Below are 15,979 nucleotides of genomic sequence, written 5' to 3' on the forward strand. Positions count from 1 at the left end.
CTATTTTTTCCTCCCCACTTTGACCAAAATCATGTTAAGACCCCTCCGTCACACAACAAGCGAGTGGAGTGAATAGACGAATACAGAGCATGTGCTATAAGTGAGACAAGGTGTGTGCACCTTGTGGGTGATGTGTGGCCATTCTTTTTTTTTTCTTCTTTTTTTTGTTTCATCATTGTCCTCTGTGGAGTGGCGTTTTCATCTCAGTAATTGGGCAGAACCAAGTACCCGGCGGGCAGACTGAGGACACATGCAAAGATGTGACATACGCCTCACTGCTTGAGCGATTGGAGGTGAAAAGCAAACTGCACGCTCGTCAGGTGATCTGACACAGGCACACTCAGTGAACGTAGACACTTTTAGATACAAACACAAACATACGCACACACACAGACACACACACACACACACACACACACACACACACACACACACACACACACACACACACACACACACGTATGCACAACTCTCTCAAACTAAATATCAATAGTCTGTGTGTGCTGTGAGTTTGCATACAGTCTATTATTGGCTCATCAGTGTGTTTGCAAATATGTGTAGGCCTATCCATGACATAGTGTGGCTTCTTTTATGCTAGCATCAGACGCCGCGTGTTTGTGTTTGCTCAGCCAGTCGATTCTTTAGCATTGATTACTATGCAGTCCGATTAGTGTTCTAACAGCCCTCCCTCTATGGTGTGTGTGTGTGTGTGTGTGTGTGTGTGTGTGTTGTTGTGTGTGTGTGTGCATGTGTGCGTGTTTAAGTCCAAATGTGAGCAGCATCTTACAACTGAGGGCCAAACATCCAAACCTGTTCGCTGTCAGAACGTCAGTACCACACGCTACGCTTACATCTGTTACTCTGAAAGAAACCTAAAGAGTCTTGCCTGCTCTGAATAATGTTTACCCTCTTCTCTCTTTCCCTCTCGCTCCTCTGCTTCCCTATCCCTCGCCTTCTGACAGGCCTGCGGCTCGCGGAGCAGCTGGCTCGGCGTGAGGATGAGGCCAAGATCCGCCATCGTCTGGGGCTCTCTCTGTGGGCCAGTGGGAATCTGGAGGAGGCCCAACATCAGGTAAAGTAGCTCCTCCCGTTCCTTACTTCCCTTGCCTCTCCTCTCCTCTCCTCTCCTCTCCTCTCCTCTCCTCTCCTCTCCTCTCCTCTCCTCTCCTCTCCTCTCCTCTCCTCTCCTCTCCTCCCCTCTCATCTCTACCTCCATCTGGCCACTCTAGTGGTTTACGAACTGACCTATAATAAGCACACATCTGTCAGTTGGCAAAGTTTACAAGCGAGAGACATGTCCAAAGACGTGGAGTGTGTGAACAAAGTTTTCAGTGATGCCCTTATGGTTGAAAGAAAGAGTTCAGAGCTCAGAGAGAGAGAGAGAGAGAGAGAGAGAGAGAGAGAGAGAGAGAGGAAGAGTTTATTTATTTATTTACATTACATTTTAAAGCCTAATAAATAAGTCAACACCACATTTTGAAAAGAAAATATAAAACTACGTGAGCATGTCTCTGAAGATAAGTTTTCCTTCTGTGATAGTAGAGAGAACCCTGTTTGAAAGCTAGAGAGATAGGGAGAGAGAGAGAGAGAACAACAGTAGAAGAAAAAGGAGAGGTTGTTGTGGACAGCTTGAACTGGGCTGCTGGAGATATGCTAGGGAAGTGTTTTGAGCTGGTAAATGCTGTCAGCTCGGCAGACAGGCGACAGATGACTGAAGATTTGTTTTATATCTATGTGCATGGTCTCAGGAGCACCAGGCCTCCGCATCAGAAACTCACACACTCAGTCCTCCTCAGCCCACTGCCCACCTGGCAAGCATGGAATATCCCCTTAACGGCTCTCTTTACACACACACACACACACACACACACACACACACACACACACACACACACACACACACACACACACACACACACACACCGCAGCTCAAGACTTTCATAGCTTGTGTATCCACATACAAGTCTGTGTACAGCGAGCCAACAGAAGTGGCTCTCACGTGTGACCGCAGGGATGTTATTCAGCTGCTTTCATTTTTTCGTTAAATTAAATCTAGTCTAAAACATTTCTGTTTTGATACACGCACGCTACGTACATCTATGTGACCCAGATAGCTTTATTATTTTCGGGCCTGCATGATACTTTTCAAAGAGTACGTTTATCTGTTTGCAATTATCTGTAACAAGAGTTGGGAAAAAAATAAGACTAAACCAAGGTGGAGTGGCCCATGACTCATATTGAGGAATTTGTGTTCAATTAAAGCAAAATATTATTCTAACAAGCCAATTCAAATATTTTCCACTTCATGTTTGCTCACCACTTAACATTAAGACCTCAGTCGTACATATTAACACTGCTGTCACTTTCCCACCCCCCTAGCAGCTTGTAGCCCCAAGAGCCTATCTGTGGTGGGAAAGGACACTGTTGTCCTCAGATGGTAGATTAAATGGTTATTCATGAGCTGGCTTGTTGCCGCAGGTGACCTTGGTAAATACCCCTGACCCACTTCAAACCTCATTTGTAGAGGCTTGTATTGAAATTCATAAATCTTCCATAGGTGTGGAATGAGAGCGCTTGACCCCATGTTCCTTATTCTCTATATATTTAAACCCAATTGTAGCTTAACACGGCTAGCTGTGATCTCGGCGTTCACCGTGACCCACAGATTCACGTGTCCTGATTCTAATCAGCATTCTCAGCAGCACATTCTCCCTCTGAGAAGCGCTGACATTCCCATCCAAGGAAAGAACGGTAATCAATACATTCATATTTACTTTAATAACAGCAGTCTATTGTAGATTTTTTGATACCGTCTTTCACAGGGCATGAGAGTTCCCCCAGGGAGGTTAGTTTACAAAAATCATTAGAGGTATGTTGTGTGTGTATCAAGCTCCGCTCACGTGAGAGATTCAGCGTGACATTGACATTCACTTAACGTGTCAGATAAAAGCCATGTAAGTGTCAGTGACGCTAAACCATGAGAGTGCTGCTTGTCTGAATGCATACAGCAGCTGAAGAACGTTGCAGATTTTTACCTGCACCCCAGCCAAGCAAGCCACTGCCGACGCAGCACATTTGGGATTGTGTCCCTTTCATCTTTGCCAGGAGGGGTCAGGCCAGAGGAAAAGGCGCTGTGTGAGAAAATGAGTTTCACTCTCAAAGGGGGCTGTCTGCAAGGCGAACAGATTAAACTAGCACTGCAGCAATCTGCCTTCCATGGTCCTATCAGCCAAATCAACCAGACTAGCAGCCCCCGTCTACTAGCACTAATGCTGCAGAGCTCACAGATTCTCTGCTGATCTCCACGCTCTCCCCCCTTTACAATCCATGACACACTTTTCCCGCATGACCTTGGGATATGCCAGACGAGCTACAGTGTATGCATACAGTATATGTGTGCTCTTGAGATACACACACCCTCTTTGTCTTACTGAAACCACAGTGCTGATACCATCCTTTTCATTCACACCGACCTATTCCCCCCCCCCCCCCCCCACTGCAGCTCTTTGTGTTTGGTTGTATGAGCTTTGGTCAAGCAGTGTGAGCAGAGTGTTTTAACCTCTCTGTTGGCCCCAGGCTCCCGGAGAGAGTGGCTCTATAGCGGTCCCAGTCATCCTGCAGCGCTGCCATAGGTGCAGCAATAGGAAATCAATAAAAGGCTACCCATGAATCAGCACTCCTGGACAGCAGCCCCGGCTTGGTCAATGTGCACAACACCGCCCGACCGGCCGGCCCCACCTCTCCATTGTCTCCCTCTCTCTCTCTAGTCTAATGTCTGGCACTGAATCGAAAAAAAAGGTCCAATAACACAAACAGGCCCATTGAGTTCACAAAGCATTTTATTTCCCTTGGACGTTGCCTGTCCACCATGCCCAGGTGTAATGGTCTAGCTTCTCATTGCCCTTTGGCATGTCCATGCAAATAAGAGCTGAAGAGAGGTTTACTGGTGTGGGTGGGTGATTCATTAAACGACATTACAGTACTTTCATCTGCTAAGAGAGAAGCAGAATTGGAAGGCAGCAGGTCTCATCAGTGATGACCAGTGAGGTGGGCTGCTACCATCTAGTGGCCACAATCATTCCATTTGGTCAAGAGTATTATCATACATGCATAATGGGATACAATTTCATCCACGGAGTCTTAACTACATTTTGGTAAGGGTTTCCCCCCATACTAAAATGTAAAGGAGAGAGCACGTACAAAAAAAGTGAAGTGATGTTTAGTCACATATGATTGTTTTCGACACGTTTATGAACTAATTCCGATTATAGTCTTGCCGTGTTTACTTATTATTGTTTGTCCTCAGCTCTACCGAGCATCTGCACTGTTTGAGACCATCCGCCACGAAGCCCAGCACAGCACCGACTACAAGCTCTCCCTGTTTGACCTGCAAACCTCCTGCTACCAGGCACTCCAAAGGGTTCTTGTCAGCCTAGGTATGTCCATATATAGACACTTCTCATATCTTCCATGCGTCCTGCTGTTAGTTTCCAATTTTTAATTTTTTTTTGCATTATCCCTATGTATCTGTAATCGTTTTATTTATTAAGATCTGGTTTAAGCATTCCCCCTTCAATCAGCATTGACCTCTCTCTCTACTTCCACACAGGCCACCATGATGAGGCTCTGGCAGTGGCAGAGCGGGGCCGTACGCGAGCCTTTGCTGACCTGTTGGTGGAGCGGCAGACAGGCCAGCAGGACTCAGACCCCTACACCCCAGTGACAGTGGAGCATATCATGGACACGGTTAACAGCCAGAGGGCCCTGGTGCTTTACTTCTCCATGGCTGCTGGTTACCTGTACAGCTGGCTGCTGGCTCCAGGAGCAGGTATGGACTGACTCTCCGCTGCCTGGCCTATACTGCTTAGAATATAACGTTGCTGTATTGCAGACAGTAGTGAAATCCTATTATGTCGTTTTACTCTTTAAAATATTGCAAACTGCAATTGCAAACATATATTCTTGTAACACTCAAATTAAGGTTCACAAACACAAAATGAGCAGCACGAATGTTACTTTATGAATGCTACATGCTAAATCAATCAAATTTCATGTAATTGAATTAAATGTTTGGACATGAATTGCGAAGATATCTTCTGTCTGTACTGAAGCTTTTAAATCCATAGTTGAAATCTTCACATACACAATTACACAATTACAAACACAAATTTCAAGTCAAAGCAGTTAAACGTCTGGAGGCTGCAGCTCGGTTTCAGCTGCGGGGGAAAGGGGGGGGGGCAGCTTTAACACCACCAAGCGGCAGTGCCACCTGCCACTCTGCTGTTAGGATTTGCCCCCTGCTTTGCCTCTCACCCCAGAAGACATCTGCCAATGAACCATGCTAATTGGAAGCGACACGGCCAAACAACATCGGCAACATCTTGGGCACGTGCCCACAGGAAAGACTTCGCTGTTGCACTCAGTCAAAACATTCAATTCTCCGTCTCTTTGCATCCTGTCTCCTTTTGTTATTTGTCTGGTTCTTTCGTTGCTGTACTTTTCACACTCTGTCTCTTTTGCTGATTCGCAAAAGAACCACCGATGCAGGCAGATTGGGTTAAGATGCAGCTTGTTGTTTATATGACTCGTGAAATTACAGTTTCACAACGGGCAAAGCTGCGGTTAAATTACAGTGCATGTCACACACAACTCCTGTGGCTGCCGCATTGTTAGCGGTTCTTTGGCTCTGGTTGTGCTCTCTGCAGTAAAGAGAGGAAATGAGAGCTATGACCCGTGTCCCATGCCACCAAGCCTGAACATTTGATCAGATCCAGCTCCCAGGCATACACATGAACTTGACTCCCCCCCAGCACTAGTCATACGGAGGGGAGGAACACTACAGGGACCACTGAAGATCTTCAAAGCGCTGAATATTGCCCCTGGGCTAAGAGGGGAGCCACTTGCTCACTAATCGCCTGTCTGTCACTTGCTGGCATTCCCTGGCATCCAGCTGGCACACAAACATGGCCTGCTCTAAAGTCTGCCATCAGTAAAAAAGGCCTACTAAGGTCCTAATTACTTTAGCAGTGTAAAACCATAGACATTATATGGACGTAAGGGGCTCCCACACACATACTGTATATGTATGGCCATTCAAATGCATTTAATACAAACCATGCATGCAAGAGCATCCACTTATACAGCACTGACTCATTAACACACATTCACCAACACAGCTTGTGTTCCATCTTCAGTGTGCACTCCCCCCTCAGCTGAGCTCTCATGGCAGGCAACAGATGGAACAGGCAGCCTACCCCCTATCTTTTATTGAACATTATTTGTTTTATTCATTTTGCTCCACGGATGCACTACCGTACGTGGCGTCACTCAGCTATCAGTCGAATCGATCCAGCATTCTCACCTGTAGTGAGCTAGTAACGCATACAGATTCAAAATAAAGGCATGAAGAAAAATAAATTGTTTGTTTTATTATTATTACACTTTCAATTTCAGCCTGTCGTGTTTGTGGTCCCTCTTCTCTCCACAGGCATCCTGAAGTTTCATGAGGTGTATCTGGGCGAGGGCCTATCGGAGGGAGGCTCAGACTTCCAGGAGGGAGGCAGCGGCGGTGGGGTGGTCTGCGGCTCCTCGTTGGAGCAGCACATAGCCAGTGCTCGTGAAGCTCTGGGAGTAGAGTCCTATTACAGCAGGTAAGATCCTTTACAGCTGACAAAATACAAATAGAACTTCTTCTTTGTTAGCTCCTCATTGTTTGTATCTAATGAATATCTGAACACGGATCAGGGGCTAATCTAGGATCAGAGTTTTAGGAGCTCCTGGTAACCTTTTAAACAAATGTATTTATTTATAAGTCAAAACGTACTCAGATGATTGGCCACAAAGCCTTCGGAATTGAAATTGTGTTATGCAAATGTAATTGGGTTATAAGGATCAGGTTTTAGCCACATCCAATTTCTACAATGCCAGACTAATACGAATACAGAAACAGGGACAAAGGCAGAATAATACAAACCTTTTATCACTATTTGAATCATTATTATTTTCACTTCATACAGAACTCTGAAGCTAACTTACCTAGGCAATAGTTAGCTGACGTGTGTCAGACGTGGCTGTAAAACTGAGACTCTTACCAAAGCCAATTATAGCTCATTCAGATATCCTAACTTTAGAGTTGAATTGACCCATTTGAAAATAATCTTGCCCATTTTGGTTTTCAAAAGCTTCTCTGACTTTGTAGGCATGTTACGACTACTTCCCAGCATGCTAGCATAACGCGTTTGACACGTACCTGTTTGTCTGGATGTGCTGCTCATACCTAATACCATACATAATCTCCGCTGTGGCTCTAAACCTGAACTTGTGGGAGATTGTCAAACACTGCATTTTTTTCTTTTCATTTTTTTACAATAATTTTTTAGGGGTGCCGTGCCAGGATAAAATGTAGGGGTTCTACAATGGCCCCTGGATTATGTAATAGTATGCTTATGATTTTCAACCAGTAAGGACTACTGCTGACTTTTGAATATACCCTCCTCTGCCCCTAATGAATTATAAATCATGTCATTTCATATTTTTCCAGTGACACAACTAGCAGCATAGTATGATTCTTTGACTTTGTAGTTTTTGGGGTGTTCAGTCCTAACAAGCCCAATGAGATTTTAATGACTCAAGAACTTGTGATAGTTCAGTGGCAGTGCTTTTTTTGTACTTACATGCAAAGGGACTTCATGTGCCTCTACCATGGTCCCACACTTTATGATCAAACAGAACATTTTACTTGATCTAGATACTGTTTAAATGTAACATGAAAGAAACATCACATTCCTTTTTGACTGGGGGGACTTTGTCTTAACCAAGATTATTTTTGGCTCCGATCCTGATCCGATTATTATATTGTGCTTAATGTTAGTTTGGCACACCTAGTTTTCCCGATCCAAATACTGGAGGTCCTGTTTCTGGACTATTGATTGATATGATATGCTGTATGCTATTCTGGGGTGGATAACACATAGTAGAATACAGTAAAAAAAAAGGAGAAAAAAGGATAATTTTTGTTAAGTTGATACCTATCTATTCACATTCGACCTGTTTGTTTAACACGTGTGTGTGTGTGTGTGTGTGTGTGTGTGTGTGTGTGTGTGTGTGTGTGTGTGTGTGTGTGTGTGTGTGTGTGTGTGTGTGTGTGTGTGTGTGTGTGTGTATAAAAGAGGGTTATCCTGCCCCATTGCACCCTGTGATGACAGGCGTCCACTACCTTCCTAAAGTACTCCACTCTCTCTCCCCAGTGGGAGTAAATGAGACGGAATAATGTCTCTTTGTACAGCCAGACTGGTGAACCCACCTTACAAACACAGAATCTGACAGGTAAAGGAAGATAGAATGAGGTCCAGTGAAAGTATAAGGAATAATGAATAGAAGGTTAAGATGCCATGGTAAGATCAATAGAAAAAAGAAATAGCAAAAGAAAAAGGGGGGAGTGCAGTGAACAGGGATTGTAGCCAGAGCGACTCTGCAGGACTAGATGGGAAAAAATGGCGAGATACATTGACAGCTAAACCCTCCTATTGACATGCTTGTATGTCTACACTGCGTTTGGCATTAGCGTGGTTTCTCTAGTTTGGTGTTTGATCCATAGTGGCCAGCTGGTCTGCCCAGCGCCAGCCTCTACCACCCGAGCAGCCTGGCCCTCCTGCCCTATTACCAGCTCATTTACTCCTCCAATGGGAAGCTGCACACACGCCACTGCGCCTGGATGGGCACAATATGGCACCACTTACCAGCCCATTCATTCTCCAGAGGGGAAAGAAAGGGAGTGGAGAGAGAGACAAAACGAATGGGATGAAGAAAAATGGGGGAGAGCATATGTGTGTTTTGAAAGAAAGGATCACGTAGAGAGAGGGAAGGGTGCAGCCTTTGTCACAGCAGAAATATACGTATTGACAATGGAATTTTATCTCTCATCGTCTTTTAAAACTGCATTTTTATTCTTTGCATCCAACTTTTCCTCAATCCATATTTGTGTGCCACTGTGTCTTAACATTAGACACATACTGCATGTGTTTGAAAAAGAACTGTTGTTGGTGGTCGTGATGAGAGATCCCATGGTGCCAGTTCACACGCTGACCTAAGTGTTACATGGTATGGTTGCATCAGAAGAAAGGTTCAGGCATGAAGGGAGATATGTGGGGGAGTGGTGTGGCGGTATAGCGCTTGTGGAGTGGGGGGTGGTTGGCTCCCCACTGACTGGATCAGCATCACCAGCATTATAATGAAAAGGATTTGACTCTTCTTCTCACCATCATGGCTGTTGGACCAAGCCCCGGAAAACTAGGCCAAGTGTGTGTGGGTTTAACAGTGTGTGTGTGTTTGGGAAAGATCAGGAGTGTGTGTAGTTGATTAATCCGCGGGGAGACAATGTAAGTCTGTGTATTGTCAACTTTGCTGAAGTGCCTTCCTTCCTTTTGCCAACATGTCTGGCTTGTGCGTGCCTCTCTCACTCCATCTCTCTCTCTCTCTCTCTATTTCAGAGGATGTTCGAGCAGCGAGACAGAGAGCGAGGCGGGAGATTTGTTGGACCAGCAATTTGAAGAGCTCAACAACAAGCTTAACTCAGTCACCGATCCAACGGGCTTCCTTCGCATGGTGTCCAGAAACAACCTGTTTAACAGGTTAGGAGATTAATGTGCAAATCACCTCCATGTTCATGCACTCCTGCTGAGAGGCAGCTTTAATCAACAAGCTCTACTTCTTAGACCCACCTTTCCCCAGGAGAAAAAAAAACAAAAAAAAAAGAAGGGATTAAATATATCTGCTTGGGTAAAGAGATTCGAGGGTATTGTGGCATCTGTGAAAGGAGTCTTTTCTCCATTGTTTAGCCAGCGCAAAGGCAGCATGTGAATCCTCCTTATTATATAGACTTGAGTAGAGCCAAGCTGCTAAAGCCCTTATCAACTGCCTACTTTGGTTTGTGTGTGTGTGTGTGTGTGTGTGTGTGTGTGTGTGTGTGTGTGTGTGTGTGTGTGCCTGTGTGTGTATGTGTGTGTGTGTGTGTGTGTGTGTGTTTGTCGTGCAGATGTATCACTGTGTATTCTTTTAAGTGAGTCTGCCAGTGGCTGGTTCAGTGTATCATTTAATACTGCTATGCAAAGTATTAATTTACATTGGGCTGATTAGTAATGTATACCTATAGAATGTGTGTGTGTGTGTGTGTGTGTGTGTGTGTGTGTGTGTGTGTGTGTGTGTGTGTGTGTGTGTGTGTGTGTGTGTGTGTGTGTGTGTGTGTGTGTGTGTGTGTGTGTGTGTGTGTGTGTGTGTGTGTGCACGTTTGTGTCTGGGTCATATTTCCCTGTCCTCGTCCACAGTTGAGCTTCTCTTTGATGAGAGGGTAATTCCAGCTTTAATTGAGTCTCTGTGCTCATTAAGCTTCTTTAATGGGTTGCCGGTAATAATCTGCTCATTCTTTTGGGTCTCAAAAAAACTCTGAAATATAAAGCTCCTCATGCTTAAGAGCCTAACGTTTATCACAATGTTAAGGCAAGGGAAAATGAAGAAAAAGCTCATTGTCATTTGGAGTCATTCATCTCGGGGGTTTGGTGCCAGACATGTAGTATGTGCTTTTCGATGGCTCTCATTGACTTCACTTCCCCTTATCTTTTTTACTCCTTCAATTCGAGGATTAAGGCTATTACTGCTATGAAGAATGCAGTATTATATCCACAATGACTCATAATTAAGAAAAATATGATGAACTTTAATTGAATGACATTTAAATCAGAATAGGTTCGATTCTTTGCTTCCTGGTGTGATATCTTCATTTGCTGTTTTAATGGATTGCCCCTTTTTTTAACCCTAAGATCTCATCTGCACAAGGGAGCCTCCAATGATTCCTATGAGAAGGTGATAATGATCTCCTCTGGGTCCGTTCCTCTCAATATGTAGATAAATACATTTGTATGCACAATATTGGGATTGTTTAAGGATCTCGATATAGGTGGGTAGTATAGACGCAGTGCACACTGGGAAAACAATAAGCCCTGTATCAGCCATTAGCTGAAACAATCATGTATAACACAGCTAGAAAAGAGGTCACTGTATAACGCTTGAGTATATTCTAGAGGCTAACTTGGCTACCTTTGTATCCCCCCTCAGATCACACTCAAAGGTAGGTCTCTCAACAGCAGCCCAAACTAGACAGCCACTGAATGCAATCTCTACCATCAGCTTGACTGCTTTTAGTCTTTTCTTTTCACTGTTTCCCTCTACACTTAACACTCACCTTTTCCGTTGGCTTATCCCTGGCCAGCCGTCTCATTCTCTCTGTCAGGCTAACAAACGATTGTTTGCTTTCCCATGGCGGCTCACGCCAAGGCCTGGGAGAGAGACAGAGTGTTGGACGGCTGGAGGGAAGCCATTGGCCCGGGGCTTCCAGACGGGCAGGATAGATGTCTGTTGGCTGGGGCCCGTAAGCAACTCTGGCTGGTGGAACAGATGGAGAGTATAGTGACAAGTGTGGCCATAAAGCACGGCCCTGTGTGTGCCCACAGCACCAAAGGCTTCTAGCCCCATGGCTACTATTAGCACAGCTATCAGTATGCTGTGCGTCTCTGCCTGAGCGGGGAGCTGTCACACTGCAGACATGCCTCTAACACACAGGGCTGTTGCCTTTTTGTTCCTTTTTTGTTTCAGAGATTCAGAGTACAGAGAATAGTCATTGAAGACACTCACAAGCTCATGTTTCATCACATTGAGGTTTTTAAGATCTTATGTGTAGACCAAGTCCCTATAAAGATGAGATGAGCCCAGCCCTCCTCCCCTTTAATGCTACTTCATGTTTCTGTAAACTCTAGAATACCACATTGCAATACTGCCATCTAGTGGAGCTTCACAAATTGACATAATATTGTCAGTGGTATTGCCTCATGCCGTGTGAATTTAAACATGTGCGTTGAAAGAGGGATTAGAGCACAGATCACAGTGGAGATCCAGTGTGGCCTGCTGCCTTCATCTGCCTTTCAGTCAGTGTGACTTTTGATCAGACAGAGAGCATGTTAGAAAGAGAAAAGGCCTCTACCACTGAGAGTGTTGGATCTCTCTCTTCTGCTGCAGCTTTGTACTGCCACCACACACACAAACTCACAGAAATTACAGTGGCTGAGTTTGCGTCTGGCTAGAGAGCCATATCTGATGTAACATTATGCAGCAAGTTGGACATAGTGCTCGTCAGCCCTATTCCCTGCACATCTGCAAAGCTCATTAATTCAGCCGGATGGTTTGATGTTAAGGATAGTTTATTAAATGTTACATTCATAGCATAAACTATATGTTTTTTCTGTTGTTTTGGCTTCATTTATTGTACCACACTTTCAATTACTAACCTTCTATTGACCTTAAGGTTACAAAAGCAGCCATATTTCTTAGGACCTTATGAACTGTAAAATGATATCAGATTAAATCATATATAAAAATTGTAATGCCATGAGGACTAAAGCATGGCCAAGTATATATGATATATTGCATATCTGTTAATCTGGAGGAAAGAAGGTCATTGTATTATAACTTAAACAAAATAGAAAAGAACAGCTGTTATCCTTGCATATATTTTTGAAACTTACTGTAAGGGTGCACTCACGGTTGGCCTAGTTGATTCATACCGTGCTTCAGCGCGATTGTCCCCCCTCCCTCCTCCCCCGTTGTCTATGCCGGTCTACACTTACACTGCTTCAAAAGACGAGGCACAATTGCTTTTTGCCAGACATCACCACGTCTTAATACGCATGTTTTCTATTCGATTATTTTTCAATATTATCATCAGGCCAAATTTGCAGCATACATTCCACTTCCAATTCAAACCAACGTGAAGCCTTCGGCAACATTTTTCTTAAATGTCTGTTGCGCGCATGAACGAATCGGGAATAGTCTCATACAAATTGATGTCAGGACCGCCATCTATGCGCGTGCTCGTGCCGGCTCATTAGCATCTGTACCATGCTCAAGCACACTTCTTCCAACCGTGCCAGTGCAAAAGGGAAGTGTACCGTTCTTGAGCGTGGTACCAAGCACTCATAGTGGTGAAAAAAAACTAGACTTTAGCCGTCAATGGTGCTTTGGCATGGTACGAATGCCTAGTGTGAGTGTGCCCTAAAATCCTATCTTGAGTCTGCAGCTTAAAAAGTATAATGTACCAAATGAAAAGAGCATTATGTTGTGTTGTGTTTGGGCAGGAGTTGCCAGAGTATGACCAGCCTGTTCAGTAACACCATGTCACCTGCCAAAGATGGTAACTCGTCCCTGCCTCGTCGCTCCAGCAACCTGGGAAAGCCTCCGCTCCGGGCACTTTATGATTTGCTCATTGCACCTATGGAGGGGGTGAGTGCTGCCTCTGTGGGTCATTGCCTGCATATTGATGTAGTCGTGTGGTAGAGAGTAGAGCAGAAGAGAAAATGTAATTGTACGAAATAGAAAAAATGAAAGCACCACATATTGAATGTTATTTTTGTATTTGTGTCATTTTCATACCAATGCTGTTGTATCTGACAGGGCTTGATGCACTCCAGTGGGCCTGTTGGCAGACACAGACAGCTGGTGATGGTGCTGGAGGGAGAACTGTACCTCATTCCCTTCGCCCTGCTGAAGGGAAGCTCCTCTAATGAATATCTGTACGAACGCTTCAGTCTCATCTCTGTTCCCTCCATCCACGGCCTTGGATCCAGTGCAAAGGTTGACACTATAATGAAATAGAAATGAATGCCATATACTTTTATTTGAAATTCCTGTAAATACTGATTATGACTTTTAACTGATGACATTTTTTATGGCTACATATTCGGCCTTTCCAAGATCCAATGAATCGCTATGTCATTTAGGGAATTAATTGCATGATAGTTAGCATCCAAAAAAAAGAGTTAGGCATATTTATCAATCCAAATGAAAGCGTGTCATTTAAGTTTGATAAACTTTACCGAAATGTGGTTTAGATGAGGCGGGCTATGTTCTGGTTATTATGACTCTGTAAATATTTTAATCCATTCACAGCAGTTCTCTGCCTCTCTGCTTTTTTTAAACTAAGTTTAATTATATATATGAACAATAATGTTCAACCAGATTTCTTGTAAAAGGTTATTAAGACACCAAACTTTAATAACATATTGAATTTTATTATTTCAGACCAGGGTTTGCAGATGGGTTCACCAATAACTAACTACTGTCTTGACTCTTTGGTGTGTAGAGATAAAACATTACCTTCTTTTCTGTTGTGCTTCTAGTCTCACTCCCGACGCCCTGGCCCGGCTCCGTGTGGCGGTGTCTCCATGGCGGCTGTGGTGGGAAACCCTAGACTGCCCTCTACGGTGATGGACCGCTGGCTGTGGGGCCCCATGCCCTCTGCAGAGGAGGAGGCTCTCATGGTGGCTGAGCTGCTGGGCTGCCAACCTCTGGCCGGCGCCGCTGCCACCAAGGAGAGGGTGATGAGTGCCCTGACGCAGGCCGAGTGCGCCCACTTCGCCACCCACATCTCGTGGAAGTTGGCTGCTCTGGTGCTCACCCCTAACCCCGAGAGCGTGCCTGGTGGGGCCGGTGCGGGGGTAGGGACAGTGGGGAGAGGAGGCGCGGGGAGCAGGAGAGGCAGCAGTGGGCGGGGAAGGAAGGGCTCCATCGGAAGCGGCTACACCATCCCAGAGTCCCTCCACATGCAGGACGACAACAGTGACTTGGACAGCATGTGTGACAGCCCGCCGCTCCAGGAGTTCCTGCTCACGGCTGCAGACATATTGGACCTGCGGTTACCTGTCAAGCTGGTGGTGCTTGGGTAAGTTGGCTGCTAAGGTCCTTTTTATTTTTCGAAACAATTAACTTTAATGTAACTGATTTAGAATGGGATGGAATAGTCTTGCAAAGATAATAAAAGCAAATAATGCTTAAAATGTTATGCTATTAAATATTTTATAGCTTCCTATTTCAATTATACGCTTGGTGTGATATTGTGGCTGCAGGTCGTACCAGGAGTCCAGCAGCAAAGTGACAGCAGATGGTGTGGTTGGATTGACCAGGGCCTTCCTGGCTGCCGGGGCTCAGTGTACCCTTGTGTCCTTGTGGCCTGTCCCTGTCGCCGCCTCCAAAGTCTTTGTCCATGCCTTCTACACTGCCATGCTCAACGGGACCAAGGCTAGTGCCGCGCTGGCAGATGCCATGAAGACTGTCCAGAGTAGCAAGCAGTACTCGCATCCCTCCAACTGGGCAGGTAAGAAGCACTATTCACTAATGTGTTAAAGGTACAGTCAGCGATTCTGGATAGCATTTGTTTACAAAATCACTTTTTTTTAAGCTTACGCACAGTACTGCCACAGATAGCGGATCGGACATTTTCTGATTTTGACAAAAAGTGTTTTTGACAACAAGCCTTCCAGAAGAAAGAGTCCACCTTTAATTCAGTACTCCCAAGATAAAACATGTGACCTTGTAATGAACTCTTTTTTTCTATTGCTTTTTTGTTTGATCAGGATACATGCTGATTGGCAATGATGTCAAGCTTAACAGCCCCTCTTCCCTCATTGGCCAAGCTCTGGCAGAGATTCTACAGTGTCCGGATCGAGCGCGTGACGCTCTGAGAGTTTTACTCCACCTGGTGAGAGACACGCACACACAATACAAGGACTAACTTGTTTTAGAAATGTCACCCAAAAATACTAACGTCACACTTCCCTGGTCCTTTGCAGGTGGAAAAGTCTCTTCAGCGGATACAGAACGGCCAGCGTAACTCCATGTACACGTCCCAGCAGAGTGTGGAGAACAAGGTGGGGGGCGTGCCCGGCTGGCAGGCCCTGTTGACAGCTGTGGGCTTCCGCCTTGACTCTGCGGGCCCCGGCATCCCCGCTGCTGTCTTCTTTCCCACTGCTGATCCAGGAGACAGGCTCCAGCAATGCAGCACCACTTTACAATCACTACTGGGTATGCACCTTAGACAAGCTCTTCATCACAGTCAAAAAAGAAAAAAATCTGAATCCGTTTTATGTTACACTGATTT

General features: G+C 45.0%; 1 protein-coding gene across 2 annotated transcripts in view; it reads left to right on the forward strand.

Annotated features, from left to right (window-relative positions):
- The window catches only part of LOC307266598 (tetratricopeptide repeat protein 28-like), a 177,174-nt gene that overhangs the window by 156,642 nt on the left and 4,553 nt on the right, over positions 1 to 15,979 (forward strand). For both annotated transcript variants that reach the window (XM_080048654.1, XM_080048655.1), the window contains 11 exons: positions 963 to 1,072; positions 4,307 to 4,436; positions 4,610 to 4,828; positions 6,488 to 6,650; positions 9,489 to 9,629; positions 13,182 to 13,326; positions 13,498 to 13,677; positions 14,223 to 14,764; positions 14,949 to 15,196; positions 15,456 to 15,580; positions 15,672 to 15,903. In XM_080048654.1, coding sequence (XP_079904780.1) covers positions 963 to 1,072; positions 4,307 to 4,436; positions 4,610 to 4,828; positions 6,488 to 6,650; positions 9,489 to 9,629; positions 13,182 to 13,326; positions 13,498 to 13,677; positions 14,223 to 14,764; positions 14,949 to 15,196; positions 15,456 to 15,580; positions 15,672 to 15,903 — 2,235 coding nt within the window. The remainder of the gene's footprint in view (positions 1 to 962; positions 1,073 to 4,306; positions 4,437 to 4,609; positions 4,829 to 6,487; positions 6,651 to 9,488; positions 9,630 to 13,181; positions 13,327 to 13,497; positions 13,678 to 14,222; positions 14,765 to 14,948; positions 15,197 to 15,455; positions 15,581 to 15,671; positions 15,904 to 15,979) is intronic.

Source organism: Ammodytes marinus (genome assembly GCF_949987685.1).
Source record: "Ammodytes marinus genome assembly, chromosome: 2".
NCBI classification, from domain to species: Eukaryota; Metazoa; Chordata; class Actinopteri; order Uranoscopiformes; family Ammodytidae; genus Ammodytes; species Ammodytes marinus.